This window comes from Balaenoptera ricei, chromosome 13 (assembly GCF_028023285.1).
Source record: "Balaenoptera ricei isolate mBalRic1 chromosome 13, mBalRic1.hap2, whole genome shotgun sequence".
NCBI lineage: Eukaryota > Metazoa > Chordata > Mammalia > Artiodactyla > Balaenopteridae > Balaenoptera > Balaenoptera ricei.
Genome location: NC_082651.1, coordinates 62,373,427 through 62,399,994, shown reverse-complemented (window position 1 = coordinate 62,399,994; position 26,568 = coordinate 62,373,427). Strand labels below are relative to the sequence as shown.

The following is a 26,568-nucleotide window of genomic DNA, read 5'->3' as shown; positions in this document are numbered from 1 at the left end:
CTTAGACAAGAGTAATAGTAGTGGAGGTGGTAGAAGTGGTTGGAATATGCTTTGTAGGAAGAACTAACATTTACTGATGGATCTGGATATGAGATATGAGTAGGAGGTGTAAGGATTGTGTCCAAGATTTCTGGCCTGAATGAGAAGAATGAGTGGCCATTCCTCACTGAGATGGGGACGACTGTGAGGTTTGGGGGAGAGTATATTAGTGTCCTTGTTTTAAACTTGCTTGAGATGTTTATTGGACATTTATGAAGAGGTGCTGAAGCAGTTGAATGAGAATCTGGAGTTTAAGGGAGAGGTGTGAGCTAGAGATATAATTTTGGGGAGTCATCAGCATATAGATGATGTTTAAAGCCATGAGATTAGATAAGATAACCAAGAGAGTGAATATAAACAGAAAGAAGAGTCCTGGTACACTCTAAAATTGAGAGGTAAGAGAGAGAAGGAGGAATCAAAGGAGTGGCCAAAGAGTCATGAGGAAAGCCAGGCATATTCTAGAAGCCGAGTAAGGAAAATATTTTAAAGAGGATATATTGAATGGTGCCAGTAGATCAAGTATTTTTAAAATTTTTTCCTTATTATGTTATCTCTTTTGTTGCTGTGGTAAACGGACTCTTCCTTTATATCTTCTAACTGTTGCTTATATATCAGTATTTGAAGGCAATGACTTTCTGTTTATTAATTTTGTATCAATACTGAATTCTTATTTAGTCATTTTAAATTGATTATCTTAGGTTTTTCAGACATCCAGTCATTGCATCTGCAAATTTATTTCATCTTTTCCGATTTTTATCTCTCTAGTTCTTTCTTCTTGTCTAATTGTGTTGGCTAGTACCAGTTGTGCTTTCCTTTTGTCTAATTGTATTGGCTAGTACCTCTAGAGTGCAAAGTTGGGTAAGAGTGGGTATTCTTGTCTATGTCCTGACTTGAGCGGGAGTACTTTTAGGGTTTCCGCACTAAGCACTGAGTCACGGCTTTTGGGTTGAGGTAGGGGTGTGTGTGTGTGTGTGTATGTTTGTAGGACATAGTCTTTCTTATTTTAGTTAAAAAAAAAAATCTGTAATGCATGAGTTTTATCAAAAGCTTTTTCAACATCATTGAAGATGATTATATTATTTGTCTCCTTAGGTCTAGTAATATAGTTTTTATACTAGTAAATTCCTGATGTTGAACCATTGTTGCATTTCTAGAATAACGTAGTCACTAGATAAAGCTACTGGGATGAGTTGTTGCTGCTGCTTCTACCACTGTTCTTTTCCTAATTCTGGCCAGATTTTGTCATCTGTGTTAAGGATTCTGTTGTCACTGTTGTGTTCCCCGAGACTTAAGATAAAGTGCAAGTGAAAATTTGGAAGTCAAACTCAGAAAAGAAGTTTTCCGTCGCCAGGCCATTTCCCCCACACAGAAATAGAGAGTTTATCCTGTGTATTTTCTTATGCTTCACAAAATGCATCCAAATACTAGTCACAGGCTTTTCTTCCTTGATTTGACTATTTGCAATCAACAACTAGGTTTAATTTTTACCCTTGATTTCAGATCATATATTTCTAAATTTTTAAAATAGTCACTTGTGGTTTACCCAGAAGTAACAATGATTGTATGATTTCTTACCTCTTAAGGTAGTAGGATTTTCTAGTTTTAATTTTGTATCAGGCTGATTTACTGAATCCAAAGAATAGCTAATAGAATCTGATAGATTATAGCTGTATTTTCAGACCTTGCTCAGTGCGTTATTGTGACTTTCTTCTTCGAAATGAAACACCACTATTTTTTCATTCCGGATGATATTAACTACATCCTCTCTTGTTTATTCCTTTGCAGACATAGTGAACTTTTTGCTGTTCTTGAGCAATCCAGGCATGCTCCTCCTCAGGACTTCTGTTCCCTTTGTCTGGAATGCTCTCTAGTCAATATCTTCTTTTTAAGTCTTCGCTCAAATGTTACTTCACAAGTCAGGCCCACCCTGACTCTTCTATTTAAAATTGTAACCCCACCTCTTTGTGATATTCCTTTTCTAGATCTATTTTTCATAACACTTACCACCTTTTAATATTCTATATAGTTTACGTGTTTATTAGGTTTGTTTCTCCCATCCTTACTAAAATGTAACCTCTTCAAAGACAGGAATTTTTTTCCTGTTCTAAAAAAATTATATCTATATTTTCCTTTTTAAAAAACTAATAGATCTCCAGTGCCTAAAACAATACCTGACACATAGGAACTCAACAAATATTTGCTGAATGAATGAATAAACTATCTTGAGGAGGGTCTTATTTATAAAGAACTCCCATTTAGGATCAGAATAATCCCATGGGATATGCAAAGAAATGTAAATGGTCCTTTAACTTCTAAATTTAATTAATTTAGGCTGTTTTTCTCCCTCCAGATTCATCGAAGCAAGAACAAATGGAAATTCTATTTGAAAGATGGTGTTATGTGTTTTGGAGGGAGAGACTATGTATTTGCAAAAGCCATTGGTGATGCAGAGTGGTAAAATTGATGAGCTCAGTACATCATTAACCTCAGTGGGACTATATCACATGTTGTTCACTGTATGGAATTTAATAAAATTATAATTCAGATGCAGGTACAAATATACAGTTTTACATTTCTTTCATTTTACATTTCAAACTGTTTTAACAGGTTTTTATTTTTTAACCCCCATTGTCTATACCATTACAAAGCATAGATGTATCAGGTGTGATGTAGCATGAAAAAATGTCATATTACTTTAATTTTGAAGTAATATTTAAATTAGACTCCAGTTCCCCTTCATGGTGAAGTCAGTATCAATTATTAGATTGGGGCTGGTGTTCTTCCCACCTCTCACTAAACCATGTTACAAAAGACCCTGGAGACTAACACAATATTGTAAAGCAGCTATACTCCAATAAAAAAAAAAAAATCATATTTGAAAAAAAAAAAAGGATCCTGGAGAGTCTTATAAGTAGCAGGATATTTAAGAAGGCTTCTCTGGACCTTCAGTCTACGTTTATCACCAGCAGTATGCTGATTGTACAAGCCCAGATGGTTCCTTGGAGGCAGATGCGTCAGTTGAGCCCATACTATACTTAACATGAAAATCTTTGCTGAGGCCAGGATCCCTAGAGCCAAGGATCAGCCTTTCTGGGTTTATCATGTGGCCAGGCCACTCTTCTTTGTACCTGCTATTTCTCTGGGGAACTGTAGGGAGTGGGTTAGGTTCCCATTCTAATTCTTGATACTTCATACTTCTGTCCTCTTCCCTCTTGCCCTATTTTTTTTTTTCTATTTTTTCTTACTGTGGAAGACCCCTTTGCAGAGTCTTTACCCCTCAAAGATACTGTCTCTCTTCTTTTTTCCTAACAGGGAATTCCCTCATTGAGTTTAGGTTTTCTAAAACAAGAGTCAAGAAGAGATGTTCTCTTTAGGAACCTTCTGCTTTGGTGAGACAATCTCATTTGAAAAGAGAAGACCTGGATAACTCTTAAAACCAGGGAGAGAAAACAAAATGTAAAATGCAAATAGCACCGTTTTCCTACACCAATGAAAACAAAGCAAATTAATGTATCAGTAAACTATTCTGTAATATTCTTTTCCTTAGTAGACTCAAATTCCCCAAAGGAACGTTTTCCCCATCATTCTGCTTCTTTTGGTGGGTGGTATACACATGGTATCCAAGTCTAGGATCCCTGTTTTGGCCCTGAATGGTGTTCGCCAGGATAGTAATTCTCTCACAAAAAGCAGTTCTGGGATTGAGTGGGTTATGGTCTGTGAAAGCTCCTTGAGGATTAGATACCTGAATCTGGCTGGTCACAGGGTGAATTCCCCATTTCTTTTTCAGAGGCAACCCCACTTGGAGGGTTTAATTTATTCCAACACTTGTTCTGTTCTACCCAAGGGACTCAGCTACTGTTAGGTCTTTTCAAAATCTGGATAAATCTTATCTGGGTCATGGACAACATGAGTGGGACACTGTCTTTGGCCTAAAGTTGGCAGCTGCATGAGGATTCAGTTAGTACTAGTGAGTGAGCTGGTCCCCACTCCAGGTTCTCCAGCTATGCCTTCTTCATCCTCAGAGTGATTGCCCACCACCACCACTGCTATTCCAAATCCTTTTCTGGCTCTTGAGAACTTCCAGGAACTATGGGTTCCCTTCGTGGATGTTGCCTACCATGAAATGTTCATCTTTTCTACATGGGAGGCAAAAGAGGACACTTATTCTTTGTGTCATTCCTGAAATGTACCCCCTCCAGTGTTGAGGAGGGGGTACACTTTCTATTCTTCTTCCTGCTTTTTTTTCCCCAGGCTCACCCGGTCACCCTGTATTAACTGCTGAATTTGTCGACAAGGTGCATTCACTTGGAAATTGGGGTTTAATGTGTTGGTTTAAGTGTTTGGGAGAGGCAATAATAGTTGTTTCTAAAATTCCTTTCCTCTCCTCCACTGTGAATTTTAAATTCTCACTTTGCTTCAGTGATTTAGAAAAAAATTATATCACAAATACTACTGTATTGCCCTCTTTACTTATGTGGTACATTTTATCAGAGAAAAAAAGTCACTGTCCCATTTGTGTGTCCCTCCTATATTTGTTTCTATTCTGTTACATTACAGAAAACTTTTTGATGGTATTGGCCCACTAAGTTGATTTCACTACCTACTGATGGGTCATGACTCACAGTTAAAAATATTTTTAGCCCATGTGCCGAAGATAAAGTGAGACAACTCTTAATCCATTTTGAAAGAGTAAATTGTACTTTAAGTCCTGCAAGTTGGTGGAGTTTACCTGAGACTTGGCTTTAATATGATATTACTTTTACTTTCAGGAACCTCTTTATCATGTCCAAGCTTAACATTTCTTGTTGCATATTTTAACAAAATATCGTAAAGTAAGTTATATGTTCTTATAAATACAATAACTTGGCAAATGTCATCCTACACCCTATTATAGGTGGTGAATGTCTCTGTGAAAGAAGTTAGTTTGTTGTGTTAAATGAAATTTATGTAAGTATCGTGTATAGTAATTCCTAACGCAAACTTTTTCTCATGCGTGCATCCTACAGTGCTTTTTTAACATACTTTCCACCTCTCCCTGTAGGCTAAGAAGATCTTGAGTTTGCACAGTCTCTTAGGGACGACCAACTGACCTTGCCTGGATTACCTTCTTTACCTATTTTATTCAGTGTGCTATAATATGTGTAAAAAGTCATCTGTTACAGCTCAGACTTCATAGGGCAATGAGACTCCAGTTCTGGCTGAGGCACTAGTTGAAGTCATTTAAGTTGTGTAGCAAAACTAATAACTTCAGAATGAATAGCAAAGGTTAATTGGGTGGTGAGCAGGGGAATTTAGTGGGGGAATTTCTTTTCACTCTTGTTAGTAGGTTAATGCTGTGCTACTTTTCATGTAAATATACTCTGAGCTAGGTGGAAATTTTACTATTTGTAACTAGAAAGCTAAATTATAAATAAGTAGCTCATGGTAATAACTCCTGGGAAGTGACTTGATATTAATAAAAATATTGCACATTTTGAAGAAAAGATTCTTTCCAATTGTGAACACATTTATTGAAATCTTTGTGACCTAAAGATTCTTAATTTACACGTGGGCTTAATACATTTTTGAGGAAACTAAAACCAGGTCCTTTATAGCAAATGTTATAACATTTGGACAAAATGCCTTTTAAAAATATTTTATAAGTTTAGATGAGCTACTCCAAATTAACTCTTTTTAGTCATTTTGCAACCTACAAGTGATAACGTCAAACGTGGTAAAAAAAAAAAACATGATAGAAGTATAAATTTCTTGAGCATTTGATGTTTTTATGATTTATGTATGAGAGATTATACAGATTAGGAACATACACACTTTCTATGAGACCATCTCATAAGGAAAATGCTTCTTAACAAGGATTGTTTTATATTTCAGTTATAAAAGTGAATCAGCTAAAAATATTAATCACCTCATGTGCAAGACTAGGATAGATATAGTGGGAGAGACGAAGAAGTAGGAGATGAGTATATCACTGTAGGAATTTATAAGGTAGGTGAAATAAGAGATCTACATGTAAAGATAATAATACCAGCAGTGTAGAACAAAAAATACGTGATACAGATGACAGGTACTAAGGAAGTCTAAAGAGAGAAACCATCATGGGTTACATATTTATTATTTATGCCCTGCTTTATTTGAAGTAAAGGCAGTGTCTTGACTATAGTGTATTAGGGAGGGAGTGGATTAAGAAGAATTTGATAAGATAAACCTGTAGCTGGGGTCAACACAGGAGGAGGACAGGTAAGGAAGAAGGTGCGCCAGGTGGTAAGAGTGGCACAGGCACCAGCATGGAGATGCATAGCTAGGGAAAAGTAATTGGAGCAACTTGTTTCATGTAGAAAAACAGGAGATAAAGTGAGCAAACTTGAGGGTGGATTCTGGAGCTCTTTGAATGTTAGGCTAGGAGCTAAAATTTATAGGTAATGATGAGCCGCTCAGAAGTTTTGGCAGGTGTGTAATAAGATGAGATCGGACTTCAGGGTGATTAATCAGTGGTGGTGGGTATGAGAGTGTGGACATGGGAAAGGTTGGATATGAATAAAAATGAGGGAGGTATAGTAATACTCCAGAGGTAAGGGGAAAGGCCTGAGATGTGGGCGTGGTGGTAGGGAAGCAAAATAAAGAACTGATGTGGAAGACAATTGAAAGGAATAATTAGTGAATGAAAGGATGTGAGAATGAGGAAGACAGTACACTATGACTCTATATGTTAAAACTTAAATTATAATGTAGAAAATAAAGATCAGTATTTGTGGAAAAGGCTGTAAAAGTTGTTTTCAGAGTATGGGTACAAGTACCTTAGGCTCAAACAATAATTAAGAGTTCATAATTAAAAGTTTCTCCACAAGGTTATATTTTATTTTTTCTTTTGTTTTACATTCTGCTGTTTTCCTTGCTTAGTTGTTTTGGTTCTGTGATTGTGAATCAAAAAGTTTATTGTGTGTGTATACAGCAACATGACTAATTAGCATTCTCTCATATCATTGAGACAAATTCTAGAACGCTTGCTTACAAGAGAGAGGACTGCATCTGAGTAAAGACAAGTAACTAGTTGTGGAGTAGAAAAGTCAAATATAAAAAACACATTACAGAGAAGAGAATATTTTATAAAGTTTATACTTTTTTATAGTCTATTTTGAATTATTTTGCAAAATGGCATAATGATTGAAAGCAGACTAAATGTGTAGAGTCTAGTTATGACTATACATTTATTTAATAAATGCCAAAGAAGAGCTAAAAACTGGAAATAGGCCAGATATCCATTGGTAAGAAAATGGAAAACAGTGTTATATTCATACAGTGGGATACTATTCATCAATGAAAAAGGAATGAACTACTAATTCAAGCAGCAGCAGTGATAAATAGCAATAACATTGTACTGAGTCAAAGAGCCTTACAAAAAAGAGTATAAACTGTATGATTCTATTTATATGAAGTTCTAGAGCAGACAAGAATTAATCTATGGGGAAAAAAATCATAACCATTATTACCCTTATAGGGTAGGGGTGAGGGGTTAATTAAGAAGGGGCATGAGGAAACTTTCTGGGGTGAGTGTTCTATATCTTCATGGAGGTTTTGGGTGTCTCCATTTCTCAAAATGCATTAAATGATATGCTTAGGATTTGTCCATTTCACCATATGTAAATTTTACCTTAAAAATGTAGACAAATACTAAACTTTGGTTAATGATAAGCATGCTGAAGTGTTTAAGGGCTGACAATTACTGAGGTCTGCAACTTAAAATGCATCAGAAATGATGGATGGATAAATACTGGTAGATAATTATATAGGTATGTTATGAAACCAGTATAGTAAAATGTTGAATCTAAGTGTATGGATGTGCACATACAACTATTTCAACTTTTCATATGTTTGAAAATGTTGGGGGCCTTTGGATGGCTATGATTTACCAGTATGGGAGGCAGTAGAACACAGTGGTTAAGAGGCTGGGGTCCTGAATCAGAACTTTGAGTTTGAATCCCATTAGTTGAATCTTTTATTAGTTTTGAGAACTTGGAAAAATTGTAATAGGTTTTCCTCTATTATAAAATGTGAATAATATCTTTATCATAAAGTTTTATGAAGATTAAATGGGTTAAATTATATAAGATACTTAACATGTTTGGCATATAATAAACTTTCAGTAAGTTACTTTAAAGTGTCAAAGGAACTTAAAAAAACACTGCAATTAAAACCATAATTTCATTGTCCTATAAGAGTCAATTCTGATAAATAAAAATACCTCTAGCAAATATTGGATGTATTTTTCTATACCCTCAAAGATAGAAATGATGAAAGTTAAGCATTTTAAAATATTTAAATATTTTCTTTTACTTACATAAAAGATAGGGCCCTAGAAAGAAAAAAAAATTTATTTTTCCTTATAGATTTCATAACTTCAGTGTAATTCAGCACATTTGTTGGATACTGTTGCCGAGATCCTGAGCTTGGAGACAGGGAAACAAAATTGAGACAGGGTTCCTACCCACAAGGAGTTTACAGTATACTGTTTAATGCTTCATTGCTCTTTAGAGACTAAACACCAAACCAACAGGCTGAAATGTGCCTTTAGATGCTTACTTTACTTTAAATAGTAGAACCTAGATGGGATAGATAAACCTCTTTAGGACAGCACTACCCAGTAGAACTTTCTGTGATGATGAAACTGTTCTGTGTATGTGCCGTCTAATAGGGTAACCACTGATCATGTGTGGCTATTGAGCATTTGAAATGTGGCTAGTGCAACTGAGAAACTACATTTTTAATTTCATTTTAATTTAGCTACATGTGTCTGGTGGGTACCAGATTGAACAGTGCATCTCTAGAGTGTATTTCTCAAGCTATCTGATGAAAAGGACAAGTTATTTTAAACTTCAAATGTTATGGGCTAACGTTTTTATAAAATGCAATAAAAATTATTGCAAGGACAAAATGAGAAAAAATTAAAGACATGCAAAATACCACCTCATTTTTAAAATATTTGATTCAACAGACATAAAATTACTTTGCCAAAATTGCTGTAAAAGTTTCTAAACACTGTCAACTTCTGTATTGTTATCATGTGCCAGTGACACATAGTTTTTAGACTGGCAATGGTCATAGACCACACTTTGAGCTAGGACGAGGTCTTTTTTTGCCTAATGTGCCTAACACATAATTACCTGAAATCAGCTCTTTGTTAAAATTACTGGTACAGATAATTTTTTTTACATATTTAAGTATAATTCAGTAATGTGGTTACTGATATAACAGTTAACACTCCTTACAGCAAGTCTTGTCCAGGACAGCTGAATATTGACATTGTAATGTGGTCACCTTCAAGGTAGACTGGGAAGGCTTATTTGATCCAGTGAAGCCATTTTTGCAGTTGGAGGTATAAGCTGAAAAATCCTTCCTCCTATAAAGTTCAGCTCGATATTTACAGCAGCCAAATTTGCTCAGCAACAGAAAGAAATCCCTTCGGAATGCCTTTGTGAAAATTGCATACAGAAACGGATTGGCACACGAATTGACAGGATAAAAAAGAACCAGTAAAACCTTAGAGTTGGTTACTGTAATAAGGGGCACTTTGAAGGCAGCTGAGATGGCAAAGAAAGAGATTGGTGCCATGCAGGTGAAATCGGTGAAGATGAGGACTGCCATTTTCTTAGCAATCTTTGTATCTTTGTTAGTAGCCATCAGCTCTGGATTTTGAACTGCAAAATAAATTTTAATGTAGCAAGCACAAATGATGATGAAGGCCACCACATTGAGCATCAGGATGGTTAATATGTAGACCTGTGAGAGAGTGGTTTCCACATCCATGGGGAGGCAAATGCTGACCTTCATGTAATTGCTGACACCCACAAGAGGCAACATGGCGATTAGAGTAGAAAAGAGCCATCCTCCAAGCATAATCGGAATGGCATGTTTTAATCGCAGCTTTTGGTCCAGCTGAATAGCATAGGTGATGGTGTGCCATCTTTCTAGTGTGATGACTGTGAGGGTGTAGACAGAAAGTTCACTTGCAAATACAGTGAAGAAGCCAGCAGCGCTACATCCACTCCCTGTCTGCCAATCTATGGCATGGTTATAATACTGGCCTTTGGTTTGGGCATCAACTGAGGCAATGAGTAGCAGGTAGAGCCCCATGCAGAAGTCTGCGAAGGAGAGGTTGCACATGAGAAAGCGGGGCACTGTCAGTTTATAACGACTGGTCAGGAGAACCAAGAGGACAGTCACGTTTCCCGTGATGGCTAAAATATTAATCAGCCAAATCAGTACTCTAAGGAAGTCATAGCCCATAATATCTTCACAGGGATTAAAAGCATCTGGTTCAGGAGCACATTGGAGTGTCTTGGGTAAGCAGAAACCATAGTCATAATCCCAGCCACTCAGTTCACTCTCGGCAAAGATGGCAGAATAACTGTAAGAAGAATAGTTTGGCTCAATGTAAACTTAGAATTTTTATGATTCTGGGTATTGAAAATATTCAGAAAGCATCTGTAGTGTTTTTTTAAGGAAAACAAACAAAAGGAAACAAAGTCACAGCAGCCTTAGTCTTACATTTATTTATCTGAGAACTCTGAACTGATGTAGGATTTCCTTAAGAAGGGAATGAAAAGCCATTTAGACTTTTTTTTTAATATGTAGATTTTACACAATGATGCAAAGACTTAATGAAGCTGTGTATAGAGGATGATTTTCTTTGGAAAACAAATTTAGAGACATAATCTTGCTTGCTCAATGTAAAAGAACCCTTTCTTGACAGTTTCTTAGCTATTTATCTCCTTTAGTTGTCAACCAAACTGTTATCAAGCTGTCTGTCTGTAGTAGAACGCAAATGGGATTGGAAGGCTCACATTGTTAAAGATCATCAGCTACTGAAGGACATGCTTGCACTTAAGCCTCTGGCTAATCAGATAGCCCAGTTGAGAAATAGAAACCAAGGATAGGTTACTCGATAGAAATTTAGGAGCAGAGGAAGAATAGAGTCATGAACAATAGGAAGAAATAGTTTTAAATAGATATTTCTTACAGAATGAGTCAAATTCAGAGAGTGGATTGAAGAGGGGCTCTGTCCCTAGAGAAGGAATAGTCCCACCTCCGCCTCTCCCTTACTCCCAGCCACACTGCTACTGCTTGAGTTCAGATTTTCATTTTCTCTTAAGGGACAATTACATTAGTTTTCTTCCTGGCATCCTTCCTCTAGTTTTAGCCCTCTTCTAGTCCATCTGTATATTCCTTCTGTATGGCCTTTCTTACGCACAAATATATTAATTCAAACATTTCCTAGTTTCTCATTGGCTAGGGGATAAACTCCAGACTCCTTGTGATGACCTCTGAGTCTCTCCTTGATCTTCGTTCTGTCTCCTTCTCCAGTCTCATCTCTAAGAAGCAGTCGCGCTGCACAGTGCAGAACGTGGGCTCTAAAGCAAGACTGCCTGGGTTCCAGCTTTTACTGGCTGTGTAAACCTGGGAGAGTTATTTAACATCTCTGTACCTCAGATTCTTCATTTGCCAAATAGGGATAATAATCATACCTCCCTCATTAGGGTTGTGCTAAGGATTAAATGTATTAACACATGTAGATTGTTCAGGATAATGCCTGACACCTATTAAGTGCTCAGTGAATGTTAGAGATTCTCATAACTATCTCTTGCAAATCCCCTGTGCAACCCTTTGGTCACATGAAATGACATGTAGCTCTCAGAGTAAGTTCTACTGTTTCATCCCTTTGCATTTGAATGTGCTGTTTCTTCTTCCCTTTCTTTCCTCATTTCTCTGGAGAATTCCTCCTGATCTTTAAAGATAAGCATCTCTATGAAGCCTTTCCTGATTCTACACCTCTAAGGAGTTTATCACCCCTTCTCTCAGCCATGGCTGCACTTAAGTACTGTTGTAATTCTCAAACTATATTGCCATTATGTGATAATGCATGTCTTCTTTCATAGTCTGTGAGGCTATTCTTTAATAGCCTTGAAGTCAGGGGATTAGATCTTATTTATATCTAAAATCTCAGTGCCTCACATAGTTTTAGCTCAGAGTATCCATTCAGTAAATGTTTGTGGAATGAATAAACCAGGGTGATGCTGGCTTGGAAAGGAATTGAGAGGATACAGAGACAATGAATGATACAGTATGATGCATGTAGGCTTAACAAATTTTCTCTTTGCCCACAGTTGGCTAATACAATCTTGGGAGGTGGAGAAAGGGGCATAATTTTTCTGTCTGGGCCATTACAAATATGTATTTCACCTTAGAGTTCCTCACACATTAAAAGCATTTTTCTCTAGTCTTAAAACTTAGCTTCTCATTTTCTGTAGAAGGAAGTGTGTACCTAATACAGTGAGTAGATAAAATGATATATTTGAGCAATACAATTACCTAAGGGAAAAAACACAGATTTAGAAAAAAAAATGGAAAAGAAATCTATGACTAGGGACTCCAAAAACGTGCTAGCATATCATAGAAACCACACTGGAACTGGAGAAGTACTGCTGCCACACACAGGAGACTGCATAGGAGCCTCACTTGTTTTATTATTAAATATAAGCATATTTGCTTGTCCTCATGCACATCAGTATAATTACCTAATTTTTAAAAAATATTTTAATTAATTAATTAATTTATTTATGTATTTTGGGCTGTGTTGGGTCTTCGTTTCTGTGTGAGGGCTTTCTCCAGTTGTGACAAGCGGGGGCCACTCTTCATCGCGGTGCGCGGGCCTCTCATTATCGCGGCCTCTCTTGTTGCGGAGCACAGGCTCCAGACGCGCAGGCTCAGTAGTTGTGGCTCACGGGCCTAGTTGCTCCGCGGCATGTGGGATCTTCCCAGACCAGGGCTCGAATCTGTGTCCCCTGCATTGGCAGGCAGATTCTCAACCACTGCGCCACCAGGGAAGCCCTAATTACCTAATTTTTAAATCTTTAAAGATATATGGTGGTTATAAGAATGATGAGAGAAAATAGGTTTTTTCTTACCATTGGCAAGGTCCTTAAAGACCAGCTCATTGAACCCTTCATTTTATTGGTAAGGAGACCAAAATTAAAGGAGGTAAGTGACTTGCCTCAGGTCCCTCAGCACTAGGCACTAGTGGCAATGCTAGGTCTTCATATGCATGGTCCAGGGACCTTTCTTCTACTTCACTATCTCTCAGTCACTATTTTTCAAGGTGTGGTCCTTGGACCACTTGCATCACAATCACCAGAGTCTTTGTTACAATGAAGATTCCTGGCTTTACTTCAGACCCTGAATCTAACTCTCTAGGGACAGAGCCCAGGAATCTGCACTTTAAGCAAGTTCCCTGGATGAGTCCTACAAAATAATAGCCTTTATTTAATCAGATGAAAACTTTCCAACTATTGCCGCTTTAGTTTCCCTTACTACTTTCCCCTATTAAAACTACTTCAGCTGCTATTAGAAGCACTAATTTAAAACCACTAAAAATTCTGCCATGATTTCTGAATAAACTTATATCACTAAGAGGTCAAACATGTTCCCTTGGATTTCCCTGGTGGTGCAGTGGTTAAGAATCCGCCTGCCAATGCAGGGGACACGGGTTTGAGCCCTGGTCCGGGAAGATCCCACATGCTGCAGAGCAACCAAGCCTGTGGGCCACAACTACCGAGCCTGCGCTCTAGAGCCTAAGAGCCACAACTACTGAGCCCGCGTGCCACAACTACTGAAGCCTGCGCACCTAGAGCCTGCGCTCCACGACAAGAGAAGCCACCACAATGAGAAGCCCGCGCACCGCAATGAAGAGTAGCCCCTGCTCGCCGCAACTAGAGAAAGCCTGCGTGCAGCAACGAAGACCCAACACAGCCAAAAATAGATAAATAAAATAAATTTTAAAAAAGTTCCCTTTCCCATTCCCCTGGTCCCTTGCTCTTTCTTTTTTTGCCCTACTGGGCACATGTCTAGCAATTCTTCTCCTTGGTGATTCGTCTTCAGACCAAAAACCTACCTGCTGCTACTTACATGTGTCCTGGGATGGCTCCTGAGGGCAACAACGTGACTGTTGACAAAACCCAGCATGGAGCTGTCTTTAGTACTGAAGGCTGTGCAGGGAGTGTGAATGGACTTGGATGGGCTTAGCAATATTGAGTCAGAGGAAGGAGAAGCAGTAGCACCATTGCTCCAGTTACAATCAACAGGCAGGAGAAAAGACAGGGATTTTAGGAGGACAGTGGGGCCAACCATAGCAGTAAGGGCACCGTAATATCTTGGGGAGAGCAGATAAGACTTAGTGGCTGGCTCTAGAATTTCTAAACTCCAGGGACTCAGGCATAGCAATCTGGTGGGAAGGGAAGGAAGGGGACTTATCACACAAGATGCTTTCACAGGGAACACACTCTTTTTACTTAGATTATGTGTTAATTTCAGGTAGTTTTGGGGATGCTGAAGATTAGAGGACTTGTTTTAAAACAGTGTTAGCATAGTAAACTCAAGATTGGATGCTCATTTTGAAAGGCGTGGAGTGGTAGGGGCTGATGGTTACTGAGACTGAAGTAAGTCTCCTCTTCCCCCATAACACCCCTTGATGGTACCATTGACTCTACCCAGAAGTGGTTTCCTACTAATGAGAAAAAATATGCCATATGGTTGCAAAAGAGTTATGTGGAAGGTGATGATGGAGAGAGTACTGAGAGAGAAGAGTGGGAATGGTAAGGAAAAGGAATGCTGGAGGATAGTTGGTGTCAGACCTAAATGAAGAAAAAAGAAAAGAAGAATACAGGCTATAATATAAGGTACCCTCGATGCTGTCACAATCTTTAAAAACTCCCTTCACTCTCATGGTTCTGAAAGCCAAATGATATTTCTGCTGTCCCTTACAATTAAGGAAAAAAGTCTCAAATCATATCCATGGGACTTCCCTGGCGGTCCAATGGTTAAGACTTTGCCTTCCAATGCAGGGGGTGTGGGGTTGATCCCTGGTCGAGGAGCTAAGATCCCACATGCCTCGTGGCCAAAAACCAAAACTTAAAACAGAAGCAATATTGTAACAAATTCAATAAAGACTTTAAAAATGGTCCACATCAAAAAAAAAAAAAAAAATCTTGAAAAAGAATTCATATCCAACTCTGAGGAGCTCCAAAGCCCAGGATCCTTCTATCGTATTACCCTGCTGACTCTATATATCTTGCAGATTGATAGGAAAAAAGAGAAAAGAAAAGAAAAAAAAAGGTGTAGAAGAGGGAATGGAGATTGACAAAGTATCTTAGAAGGGCATCTGGTTTTGTAGCCTGAAGGACATGGGGGAGGGGATGGGAGTGGAAGGGAAATAATAAAACTTCTAAATCACAGTAAATGTGGCATAGGGACACTGGGATTATCTTTTGAGGCATGCTCTTTTACATTTGAAGGTATGTGAAGCGCCAAAGCAGCTGAAAAATGTTAAAATCAGTAGAATAGAAATGGAGCTCCCATCTAGTGTGTGTCAGTGATAGTGTTAAGTATGAATAATTTAAGCTCCAGAGCATAATGGTCAAGGTGGCCTAAGTCTCTTTGAAGGGAAGTGGCTACTTGTAGAGGCTGTGCCTGCAATCAGTTAATCTTTGTGGAATGCTGACCACATGACTATTGAAAATCCTTACAAGTGAGGCTATCATTAAACAAGCCCTTAGTGACATCAGAATACCTGCAAATAAAATTTTAATTCCTGAAGAGAATTTAATATAACTGTAGAATGAATATATAGGTATGTTTTTTAAAAGTATTTATTTTTAACCAGTTGAAAGAGATAATTGATCAACTGGATGCCACTTGCAAAAAAAACCACAAAAGAATCCCCATTTTAAAACTATAAAAAATGCTTTGCAAACATGCCCCCAACCAAGATTTTTATCAAAAGAAAATCCTTGGGAGACCTTCAAGATGGCGGAGGAGTAAGACATGGAGGTCACCTTCCTCCCCACAAATACATCAAAAATACATCTACATGTGGAAAGACTCCTACTGAACGCTGGCAGAAGACCTCAGGCTTCCCAAAAGGCAAGAAACTCCCCACGTACATGGGTAGGGCAAAAGAAAAAAGAAAAAACAGAGACAAAGAATAGGGATGGGACCTGCACCTCTGGGAGGGTGCTGTGAAGGAGGAAAAGTTTCCACACACTAGGAAGCCCCTTCACTGGCGGAGATGGGGGGTGGGTGGGAGGGAAGCTTCAGAGCCACAGAGGAATGCATAGCAACAGGGGTGCAGAGGGCAAAGCAGAGAGATTCCCGCACAGAGGATCGGTGCTGACCAGCACTCGCCAGCCCGAGAGGCTTGTCTGCTCACCCGCCGGGGCGGGCGGGGGCTGGGAGCTGAGGCTCGGGCTTCGGAGGTCAGATCCCAGGGAGAGGACTGGGGTTGGCTGCGTGAACACAGCCTGAAGGGGCTAGTGTGCCACAGCTAGCCGGGAGGGAGTCCAGGAAAAAGTCTGGACCTGCCTAAGAGGCAAGAGACCATTGTTTCGGGGTGCGCAAGGAGAGGGGGTTCAGAGCATCGCCTAAAGGAGCTCCAGAGACGGGCGCGAGCTGCGGCTATCAGCGTAGACACCAGAGATGGGCATAAAATGCTAAGGCCGCTTCTGCAGCCACCAAGAAGCCTGTGTGCAAACACAGGTCACTGTCCACACCTCTGCTCCTGGGAGCCTGTGCAGCCTGCCCCTGCCAGGGTCCCGTGATCCAGGGACAACTTCCCTGGGAGAACACATGGCGTGCCTCATGTTGTTGCAACATCACGTAGGCCTCTGCCACCACAGGCTCACCCCGCATTCCATACCCATCCCTCCCCCCAGACTGAGTGAGCCAGAGCCCCCTAATCAGCTGCTCCTTTAACCCCCTCCTGTCTGGGCGAAGAACAGACACCAGAGGGTGACCTACATGCAGAGGCGGGGCAAAATCCAAAGCTGAACCCCAGGAGCTGTGCGAACCAAGAAGAGAAAGGGAAAGTTCTCTGGGCAGCCTCAGGAGCAGCAGATTAAATCTCCACAATCAACTTGATGTACCCTGCATCTCTGGAATACCTGAATGGACAACGAATCATCCCAAAATTGAGGCGGTGGACTTTGGGAGCAACTGAAGATTTGGGGTTTGCTTTCTGCCTCTAATTTGTTTCTGGTTTTATGTTTATCTTAGTCTGGTATTCAGAGCTTATTATCATTGGTAGATTTGTTTATGGATTTGGTTGCTCTCTTCCTTTATTTTTTTATATATATTTGTATATATATTTTTTTCTTTCCTCCTTTTTCTCTTTTTGTGAGTGTGTATATGTATGCTTCTTTGTGTGATTTTGTCTGTATAGGTTTCCTTTTACCATTTGTCCTAGTGTTCTGTCTGTCTTTTTTTTTTTTTTTAAGTATAGTTTTTAGTGCTTGTTATCATTGGTGGATTTGTTTACTGGTTTGGTTGCTCTCGTCTTTCTTTTCTTTTTTTTATTACTTTTTTATTTTAATAATATTTTTTAATTTTTAATTTTAATAACTATTTTATTTCTTTTTCTTTTTTTTTTCCTCCCTTTTCTTCTGAGTCGTGTGGCTGACAGGGTCTTGGGGCTCCAGCTGGGTGTCAGGCCTGAGCCTCTGAGGTGGGTGAGCCAAGTTCAGGACATTGGTCCACCAGAGACCTCCTAGCCCCACGTAATATCAATCGGCGAGAGCTCTCCCAGAGATCTCCGTCTCAATGCTTACACCCAGCTCCACTCAACGACCAGCAAGCTCCAGTGCTGGACATCCTATGCGAAACAACTAGCAAGACAGGGACACAACCCCACCCATTAGCAGAGAGGCTGCCTAAAATCATACTGAGTTCACAGACATCCCGAAAACACACACCAGACATGGTCCTGCCCACCAGAAAGACAAGATCCAGCCTCATCCCCCAGAACACAGGCACCAGTCCCCTCCACCAGGAAGCCTACACAACCTACAGAACCAAACTAACCCACTGGGGGCAGACACCAAAAACAACGGGAACTGCAAACCTGCAGCCTGCGAAAAGGAGACCCCAAACACAGTAAGTTAAGCAAAATGGGAAGACAGAGAAATATAGCACACAGCAGTTGAAGAAGCAAGGTAAAAACCCACCAGACCAAACAAATGAAGAGGAAATAGGCAGTCTACCTGAAAAATAATTCAGAGTAATGATAGTAAAGATGATGGAAAATCTTGGAAATAGAATGGAGAAAATATAAGAAACGTTTAACAAGGACCTAGAAGAACTAAAGAGCAAACAAAGAATGATGAACAACACAATAAATGAAATTAAAAATTCTCTAGAAGGAATCAATAGCAGAATGACTGAGGCAGAAGAACGGATAAGTGACCGGGAAGATAAAATAGTGGAAATAACTACCACAGAGGAGAATAAAGAAAAAAAGAAAAGAATTGAGGACAGTCTCAGACACCTCTGGGACAACATTAAAGGCACCAACATTCAAATTATAGGGGTCCCAGAGGAAGAAGAGAAAAAGAAAGGGACAGAGAAAATATTTGAAGAGATTATAATTGCAAACTTCCCTAATATGGGAAAGGAAACAGTCAATGAAGTCCAGGAAGTGCAGAGAGTCACAGGCAGGATATATCCAAGGAGAAACACACCAAGACACATATTAATCAAACTATCAAAAATTAAATACAAAGAAACAATATTAAAAGCAGCAAGGGAAAAACAACAAATAATATACAAGGGAATCCCCGTAAGGTTAACAGCTCATCTTGCAGCAGAAACACTGCAAGCCAGAAGGGTGTGGCAGGACATATTTAAGTGATGAAAGGGAAAAACCTTCAACCAAGATTACTCTACCCAGCAAGGAACTCATTCAGATTCGACAGAGAAATTAAACCTTTACAGACAAGCAAAAGTTAAGAGAATTCAGCACCACCAAGCCAGCTTTACAGCAAATGCTAAAGGAACTTCTCTAGGCAGGAAACACAAGAGAAGGAAAAGACCTACAATAACAAACCCAAAACAATTAAGAAAATGGTCATAGGAACATACATATTGATAACTACCTTAAATGTAAAAGGATTAAATGTTCCAACCAAATGACATAGACTGGCTGAATGGATACAAAAACAGGACCCGTATTTATGCTGTCTACAAGATACCCACTTCAGACCTAGGGACACATACAGACTGAAAGTGAGGGGATGGAAAAAGATAGTCCAGGCTAATGGAAATCAAAAGAAAGCTGGAGTAGCAATTCTCATATCAGACAAAGTAGACTTTAAAACAAAGACTATTACAAGAGACAAGGACACTACATCATGATCAAGGGATCAATCCAAGAAGAAGATATAACAATTGTAAATATTTATGCACCCAACATAGGAGCACCTCAATACAAAAGGCAAATGCTAACAGCCATAAAAGGGGAAATTGACAGTAACACAATCATAGTAGGGGACTTTAACACCCCACTATCACCAATGGACAGATCATCCAAAATGAAAATAAATAAGGAAACACAAGCTTTAAATGACACATTAAACAAGATGGACTTAATTGATATTTATAGGACATTCCATACAAAACAACAGAATAGAGTCCCTTCTCAAGTGCTCATGGAACATTCTCCAGGATAGATCATATCCTGGGTCACAAATCAAGCTTCGGTAAATTTAAGAAAATTGAAATCGTATCAAGTATCTTTTCCAACCACGACGGTATGAGACTAGATATCAGTTGCAGGAAAAAATATGTAAAAAATACAAACACATAAAGGCTAAACAATACTAAATAACCAAGAGATCACTGAAGAAATCAAAGAGGAAATAAAAAAATACCTAGAAACAAATGACAATGAAAACATGATGACCCAAAGCCTATGGGATGCAGCAAAAGCAGTGCTAAGAGGGAAGTTTATAGCAATACAATCCTACCTCAAGAAACAAGAAACATCTCAAATAAACAACCTAACCTTACACCTAAAGCAATTAGAGAAAGAAGAACAAAAATACCCCCAAAGTTAGCAGAAGGAAAGTAATCATAAAGATCAGATCAGAAATAAATGAAAAAGAAATGAAGGAAATGATAGCAAAGATCAATAAAAGTAAAATCTGGTTCCTTGAGAAGATAAACAAAATTGATAAACCAGTAGCCAGACTCATGAAGAAAAAAAGGGAGAAGACTCAGATCAATAGAATTAGAAGTGAAAAAGGAGAAATAGCACCTGACAGTGCAGAAATACAAAGGATCATGAGCAATTAGTACAAGCAACTATATGCCAATAAAACGGACAGCCTGGAAGAAATGGACAAATTCTTAGAAAAGCACAACCTTCCGAGACCAAACCAGGAAGAAATAGAAAATATAAACAGACCAATCACAAGCAGTGGAATTCATACTGTGATTAATAATTTTCAAACAAAGAAAAGCCCAGGACCAGATGGCTTCACAGGCAAATTCTATCAAACATTTAGAGAATAGCTAACACCTATCCTTCTCAAACTCTTCCAAAATATAGCAGAGGGAGGAACACTCCCAAACTCATTCTATGAGGCCACCATCACCCTGATACCAAAACCAAAGATGTCACAAAGAAAACTACAGGCCAATATCACTGATGAACATATATGCAAAAATCCTCAACAAAATACTAGCACACAGAATCCAACAGCATTAAAAGCATCATACACCATGATCAAATGGGGTTTATCCCAGGAATGCAGGGATTCTTCAATATACGCAAATCAATCAATGTGATCAACCATATTAACAAATTGAAGGAGAAAAACCATATGATCATCTCAATAGATGCAGAAAAAGCTTTTGACAAAATTAACACCCATTTATGATAAAAACTCTCTGGAAAGTAGGCATAGAGGGAACTTACCTCAACATAATAAAGGCCATACGTGACAAACCCACAGCCAACATCATTCTCAATGGTGAAAAACTGAAACCATTTCCACTAAGATCAGGAACAAGATAAGGTCGCCCACTCTCACTACTAGTATTCAACATAGTTTTGGAAGTTTCAGCCACAGCAATCAGAGAAGAAAAATAAATAAAAGGAATACAAATAGGAAAAGTAGAAGTAAAACTGTCACTGTTTGCAGATGACATGATACTATACATAGAGAATCCTAAAGATGCTACCAGAAAACTACTAGAGCTAATCAATGAATTTGGTAATGTAGCAGGATACAAAATTAATGCACAGAAATCTCTTGTATTCCTATACACTAATGATGAAAAGTGTGAAAGGGAAATTAAGGAAACACTCCCATTTACCATTGCAACAAAAAGAATAAAATACCTAAGAATAAACCTACCTAGGGAGACAAAAGACCTGTATGCAGAAAACTATAAGACACTGTTGAAAGACATTAAAGATGATACAAAGAGATGGAGAGATATACCACGTTCTTGGATTGGAAGAATCAGCATTGTGAAAATGACTATACTACCCAAAGCAATCTGCAGGTTCAATGCAATCCCTATCAAACTACCAATGGCATTTTTCACTGAACTAGAACAAAAAATTTTACAATTTGTATGGAAACCCTAAAGACCCCGAATAGCCAAAGCAATCTTGAGAAAGAAAAATGGAGCTGGAGGAATCAGGCTCCCTGACTTCAGACTATACTACAAAGCTACAGTAATCAAGACAGTATAGTACTGGCACAAAAACAGAAATATAGATCAATGGAACAGGATAGAAAGCCCAGAGAAACTCACACACATGTGGTCACCTTATCTTTGATAAAGGAGGCAAGAATATACAATGGAGAAAAGACAGCCTCTTTGATCAGTGGTGCTGGGAAAACTGGACAGCTACATTTAAAAGAATGAAATTAGAACACTTCCTAACACCATACACAAAAATAAACTCAAAATGGATTAAAGACCTAAATGTAAGGCCAGACACTATAAAACTCTTAGAGGAAAACATAGGCAGAACACTCTATGACATAAATCACAGCAAGATCCTTTTTGACCCACCTCCTAGAGAAATGGAAATAAAAACACAAATAAACAAATGGGACCTAATGAAACTTCAAAGCTTTTGCACAGCAAAGGAAACCATAAACAAGACGAAAAGACAACCCTCAGAATGGGAGAAAATATTTGCAAACGAAGCAACTGACAAAGGATTAATCTCCAAGATATACAAGCAGCTCATGCAGCTCAATATCAAAAAAATAAACTACCCAATCCAAAAATGAGCAGGAGACCTAAATAGACATTTCTCCCAAGAAGATATACAGATTGCTAACAAACACATGAAAGGATGCTCAACATCACTAATCATTAGAGAAATGAAAATCAAAACTACAATGAGGAATCACCTCACACCAGTCAGAATGGCCATCATCAAAAAATCTACAAACAATAAATGCTGAAGAGGGTGTGGAGAAAAGGGAACCCTCTTGCACTGTTGGTGGGAATGTAAATTGATACAGCCACTATGGAGAACAGTATGGAGGTTCCTTAAAAAACTAAAAATAGGAGTATCATATGACCTTGCAATCCCACTACTGGGCATATACCCTGAGGAAACCATAATTCAAAACAGTCATGTACCACAATGTTCATTGCAGCCCTATTTACAATAGCCAGGACATGGAAGCAACCTAAGTGTGCATCGACAGATGAATGGATAAAGAAGATGTGGCTCTTATGTACAATGGAATATTACTCAGCCATAAAAGGAAACGAAATTGAGTTATTTGTAGTGAGGTGGATGGACCTAGAGACTGTCATACAGAGTGAAGTAAGTCAGAAAGAGAAAAACAAATACCGTATGCTAACGCATATATATGGAATGTAAAAAAAAAAGGTTCTGATGTACATATGGGCAGGACAGGAATAGAGACACAGAGTTAGAGAATGGACTTGAGGACATGGGGAGGGGGAAGGGTAAGCTGGGACGAAGTGAGAGAGTGGCATGGACTTATATACACTACCAAATGTAAAATAGATAGCTAGTGGGAAGCAGCCACATAGCACGGGGAGATCAGCTCGATGCTTTGTTTCCACCTAGAGGGGTGGGATAGGGAAGGTGGGAAGGAGATGCAAGAGGGAGAGGATATGAAGATATATGTGTACGTATAGCTGATTCACTTTGTTATACAGCAGAAACTAACACACTATTGTAAAGCAATTATACTCCAATAAAGATGTTAAAAAAAAAAAAGAAATCGTTGGCACTGATAATAAGATGCACGCACAATGAGACATGGCTTCCCGAGTTTCTTTGCATGCAAATACTTACAGTGTTTCATTATTTGGTCTCCTTGCTGTGCTTTCACATTGTTTGGAAAAGTTTTTAAAAATGGAAAATGAAAAATTCTGCCTGAAAGAGGTAAAAACAAACAAACAACCACAGTTGAGCTTTTGGTCTTTAAACTAAACCTGATCATGTCTATTTATGCTTTGTTCATCTAAATCCTCTACCTATTACACCAGCCTCGTGTTCTGCACCATTGTCCTATCTGAAACGCTTCCTGGGAGAGAGTAAAGGCTTCTGAATTATCATTAGCGTGCTTCCAGCTTAGATAAAATGCTTCTGAATGCTAAGTCTTTTGTGTGGGCTCTAGAGATGAAAAAAACTTAAAATGTATCACATTGAATCATGGATTTTTCAATGCTCATTAAAAGCTGTCTTTGTGGTGTATTAAGGTTTGCTCCTCACCACACCGGCCTTGATGAACAAATAACCATTCAGAGTTCAAGGCTTTGAATTATAACTGGGAATCTCTTTTGTAAAGATTTGAAGATTCTGGACCTGACATTATGATGTGAATTTTCTGCTTTTTTGGATTATGTGCAGAAATATAATGTGGTTGCTCCCTATTCCTTCATGTTTCCCTCTAAGAAATTTAGCCTATGGAAAGGGGAAAATGTCAAGAAATTAAAAGAAGGCTCTACTTATATTTTTCCTAAGATGAAACCAAAGGGAGGCACAAAGGAAAACTGGGTGAAGAAATAGCGGAAAGGAAAGCAGGCTGTGCGAACCTCAACCTTTCCTGAGGAGGAAGGAGAAATGAGGCAATCCAGAATGCATATTTCTATGTATTATTCTTCTCCAGTATTAACAAGACAGTTCCTTGTAGGAATGACTTTGTATAAAAGCAGGAAGGTGGAGAATATATAAGAACTCTCTGACCTACTGGACTCACTTTCAAAAATTAATCAGCTTGTTATTTTGCGTGAGAGATAGACAGAGGGAGTGAGAGAGAGAGATTGTGTGTGTGTTTGATGCTGGCTCTGTATCTGATACTTAGAGATACTCTGTGTGAACCAATCTACAGTTAACAGGAAATGTGGTTGTTCTTGGCCTTCAGATAATAGCACTGGGTTCTGTCTCCTGTATCTTTTTTGAAATTTTAATCATAGATACCAAGGAGAGTTTGGGGGCCATCTGCTGAGGCAGCTGTGTGCATTATCCACACAGCAGCTGCAGGGCAGAGGGGTGACCCAGAGTTTGCACAAACAGTCCACTGACCCAGCTTCAGGCTCTCCATCCTCACTAACATCCAAGGTTTCTAGCTTTAGAGATAGAGAGGGAGTCAGTTGAAGCTTGTAATTCCAATCAAGACAACCTCTGTGTGACTGCATTCCCATCTCACTTTGATACTGGCCCACAATTGCGTAATGCCGTTTTTTTTTTTTTTTTTTTTTTAAAAGGAGGTTGTAGTCTCTTTCATCTACTGAAATAAAAAACCCCTGAACTAAAGTTTTAACATGTCAGTAATTTCAGAAGTGATGTGACCTCTTTGCCACAAAAGTGGAGGTGTCCAGAATCAGCTTTATCATAAACCGGCATCTGTATCCTCTGTTTTAGTTGTTCTCTCACCAGCTTTGCTCACTTCCAGCCCATCCTCCACCTTGCTGCCAGAGTGATACCTTACAAAAGCAAATCTGAGTAATTCTGTTTTGAATTCTTCAGTGGTTCCCCATCCTCTAAACAACTTGGCCTGGTACTCAGAGCCCATCACAGCCCACTTCTCCCTGGTCTCCTCTCCTCACTCATCCTCCTCCATGTAACCATAAGTCTTCTTGTTTTAGTTTTTCTGAATGACTTTCATCCCACTGTCTCTTGCCTTTGTGCCTTCACACAAGCTATTCCATCTTCTTGGTGTGCTTTTCCCCACACGTGTCTAGCTGACTCCTATCTGTTCTTCAAGGCTCAGCAGAAGTCACTTCCTCAGGAAGCCTTCCATAAGCCCTGCTGCCATTTAGAAATTCTCCCTCTGTTCTCCCACAGTACTCTGTTCTGTTCTCAGCTCTATCATAACATTTGCTGTATTGGACTTAAATATTGGCTGTCATGTGTGTTGTCCCCAAACAGCTGCCTGTGACTCTGATGGTTGGGATGAGCTCTTACTCATCTTTGTATCTTCAGACTTTTGCATAGTGTTTGGAACACGGTGAGTGCTCAGTTAATATTCTTTGAAGCTCAGTTAATAGTGCATAGCTCTCTGAGTACAGTGAGTGGTCTGTCTTCTTGGTTACCTCAAAAGCTTCAGGTAGAACTGCACCTACCTATGCAAGGCACAAAGTAGGTGTACGATGATAACACGTGCTGGTTGATTAAGTATAAATAGGTTGATTCTAAGACAGTGGCATTCTAGTGTCACTCTCTTAGTGCCTCATCTGATTAATTGATAGAGAATATCTGCTTAGGCTGTATAATATCCTTTTAGGGTGACATTTTTCCAACTGTGAGTTGTGACCCACTAGTGGGTCATGAAAACAATAAGTGAATCAAGACTAGCATTAAAAGCAAAAAACATGAAATAAAATAGACAAGAGAATATCAGTGTTATCACATGTAAAACAGTTAAGTAGTGCTTTGTTTTATTTCAGTTGCATGTGTCGTGTTTACTGGGTTGCAATGTAAAAAAAGTATTTCTTAGTATGCATTTCAGTGAGAAAGAAAAAAAGTCTGGAGAACAGTGCTTTCAGGAAAGAATGAAATACTTCATACCCTGCCATTCCATTCTGGATTGAAGTGAATTAGTTGAATCAGTAAGATGTCCCCCACTGATCGCAAACCAGCCAGGAGCTTGTGCCTTTTCTGTTCCCACACTAAGCTAATCCTTAGGGGGCTAGGAATCTGTTCTGTAATAGAAGATAGTCTTATGTTGGGAGAGAAATAGCTTGAAAAAAAAAACAAACCAAACACTGGAAACCTTCTGTAGTGTTTTCTTTTCTTTTCTTTTCTTTTTTTTAACTAAGGATTAAGTCATTAGGTAAAATTCACCCTACTGAGCCTACTTCCCCCACTTCTTTAGAAATGATGCTCTCTGAAAAGGATTAGGGCTAGTTGATCTTTGAGATACCAGTTTTGTACTCCATTTTGCAACTGCAGTTATAGTCTGATTTAAGGCTATTGTTTTGAATTAGCTAAGAATAAGCTATGAAGGTCTTCTAGCTGCAGGGTGAATCGACTATTTGGAGTCAGTTTTCAGGAGGAAATAAGACAGTTCATTTTCTTCTGGTCTATCTGAAAGTGACCCCATGACTATGGAGCTGGTCTAGAAGGCAGGGAGTGAAGGGGCTGGGAGCCATCGACCAGTTGACTATTTTCAAATCTGAGTTTCTGCCACAGCCTGGCAG

The 26,568-nt window shown here is 38.9% G+C and overlaps 2 protein-coding genes across 2 annotated transcripts in view; one reads left to right on the top strand and one right to left on the bottom strand.

Annotated features, from left to right (window-relative positions):
* GTF2A1L (general transcription factor IIA subunit 1 like) overlaps positions 1 to 2,497 on the top strand; it is a 34,462-nt gene extending 31,965 nt beyond the window's left edge. Inside the window, exon 6 of the mRNA XM_059942601.1 lies at positions 2,390 to 2,497. Coding sequence (XP_059798584.1) covers positions 2,390 to 2,497 — 108 coding nt within the window. The remainder of the gene's footprint in view (positions 1 to 2,389) is intronic.
* A 6,791-nt stretch (positions 2,498 to 9,288) lies between these two features.
* Positions 9,289 to 26,568, bottom strand: part of LHCGR (luteinizing hormone/choriogonadotropin receptor) — a 61,017-nt gene continuing 43,737 nt past the window's right edge. The window contains exons 10-11 of the mRNA XM_059942824.1: positions 23,219 to 23,299; positions 9,289 to 10,441 (exon numbers count right to left, since the gene is read on the bottom strand). Of these exons, the coding sequence (XP_059798807.1) occupies positions 9,289 to 10,441; positions 23,219 to 23,299 (1,234 nt within the window). The remainder of the gene's footprint in view (positions 10,442 to 23,218; positions 23,300 to 26,568) is intronic.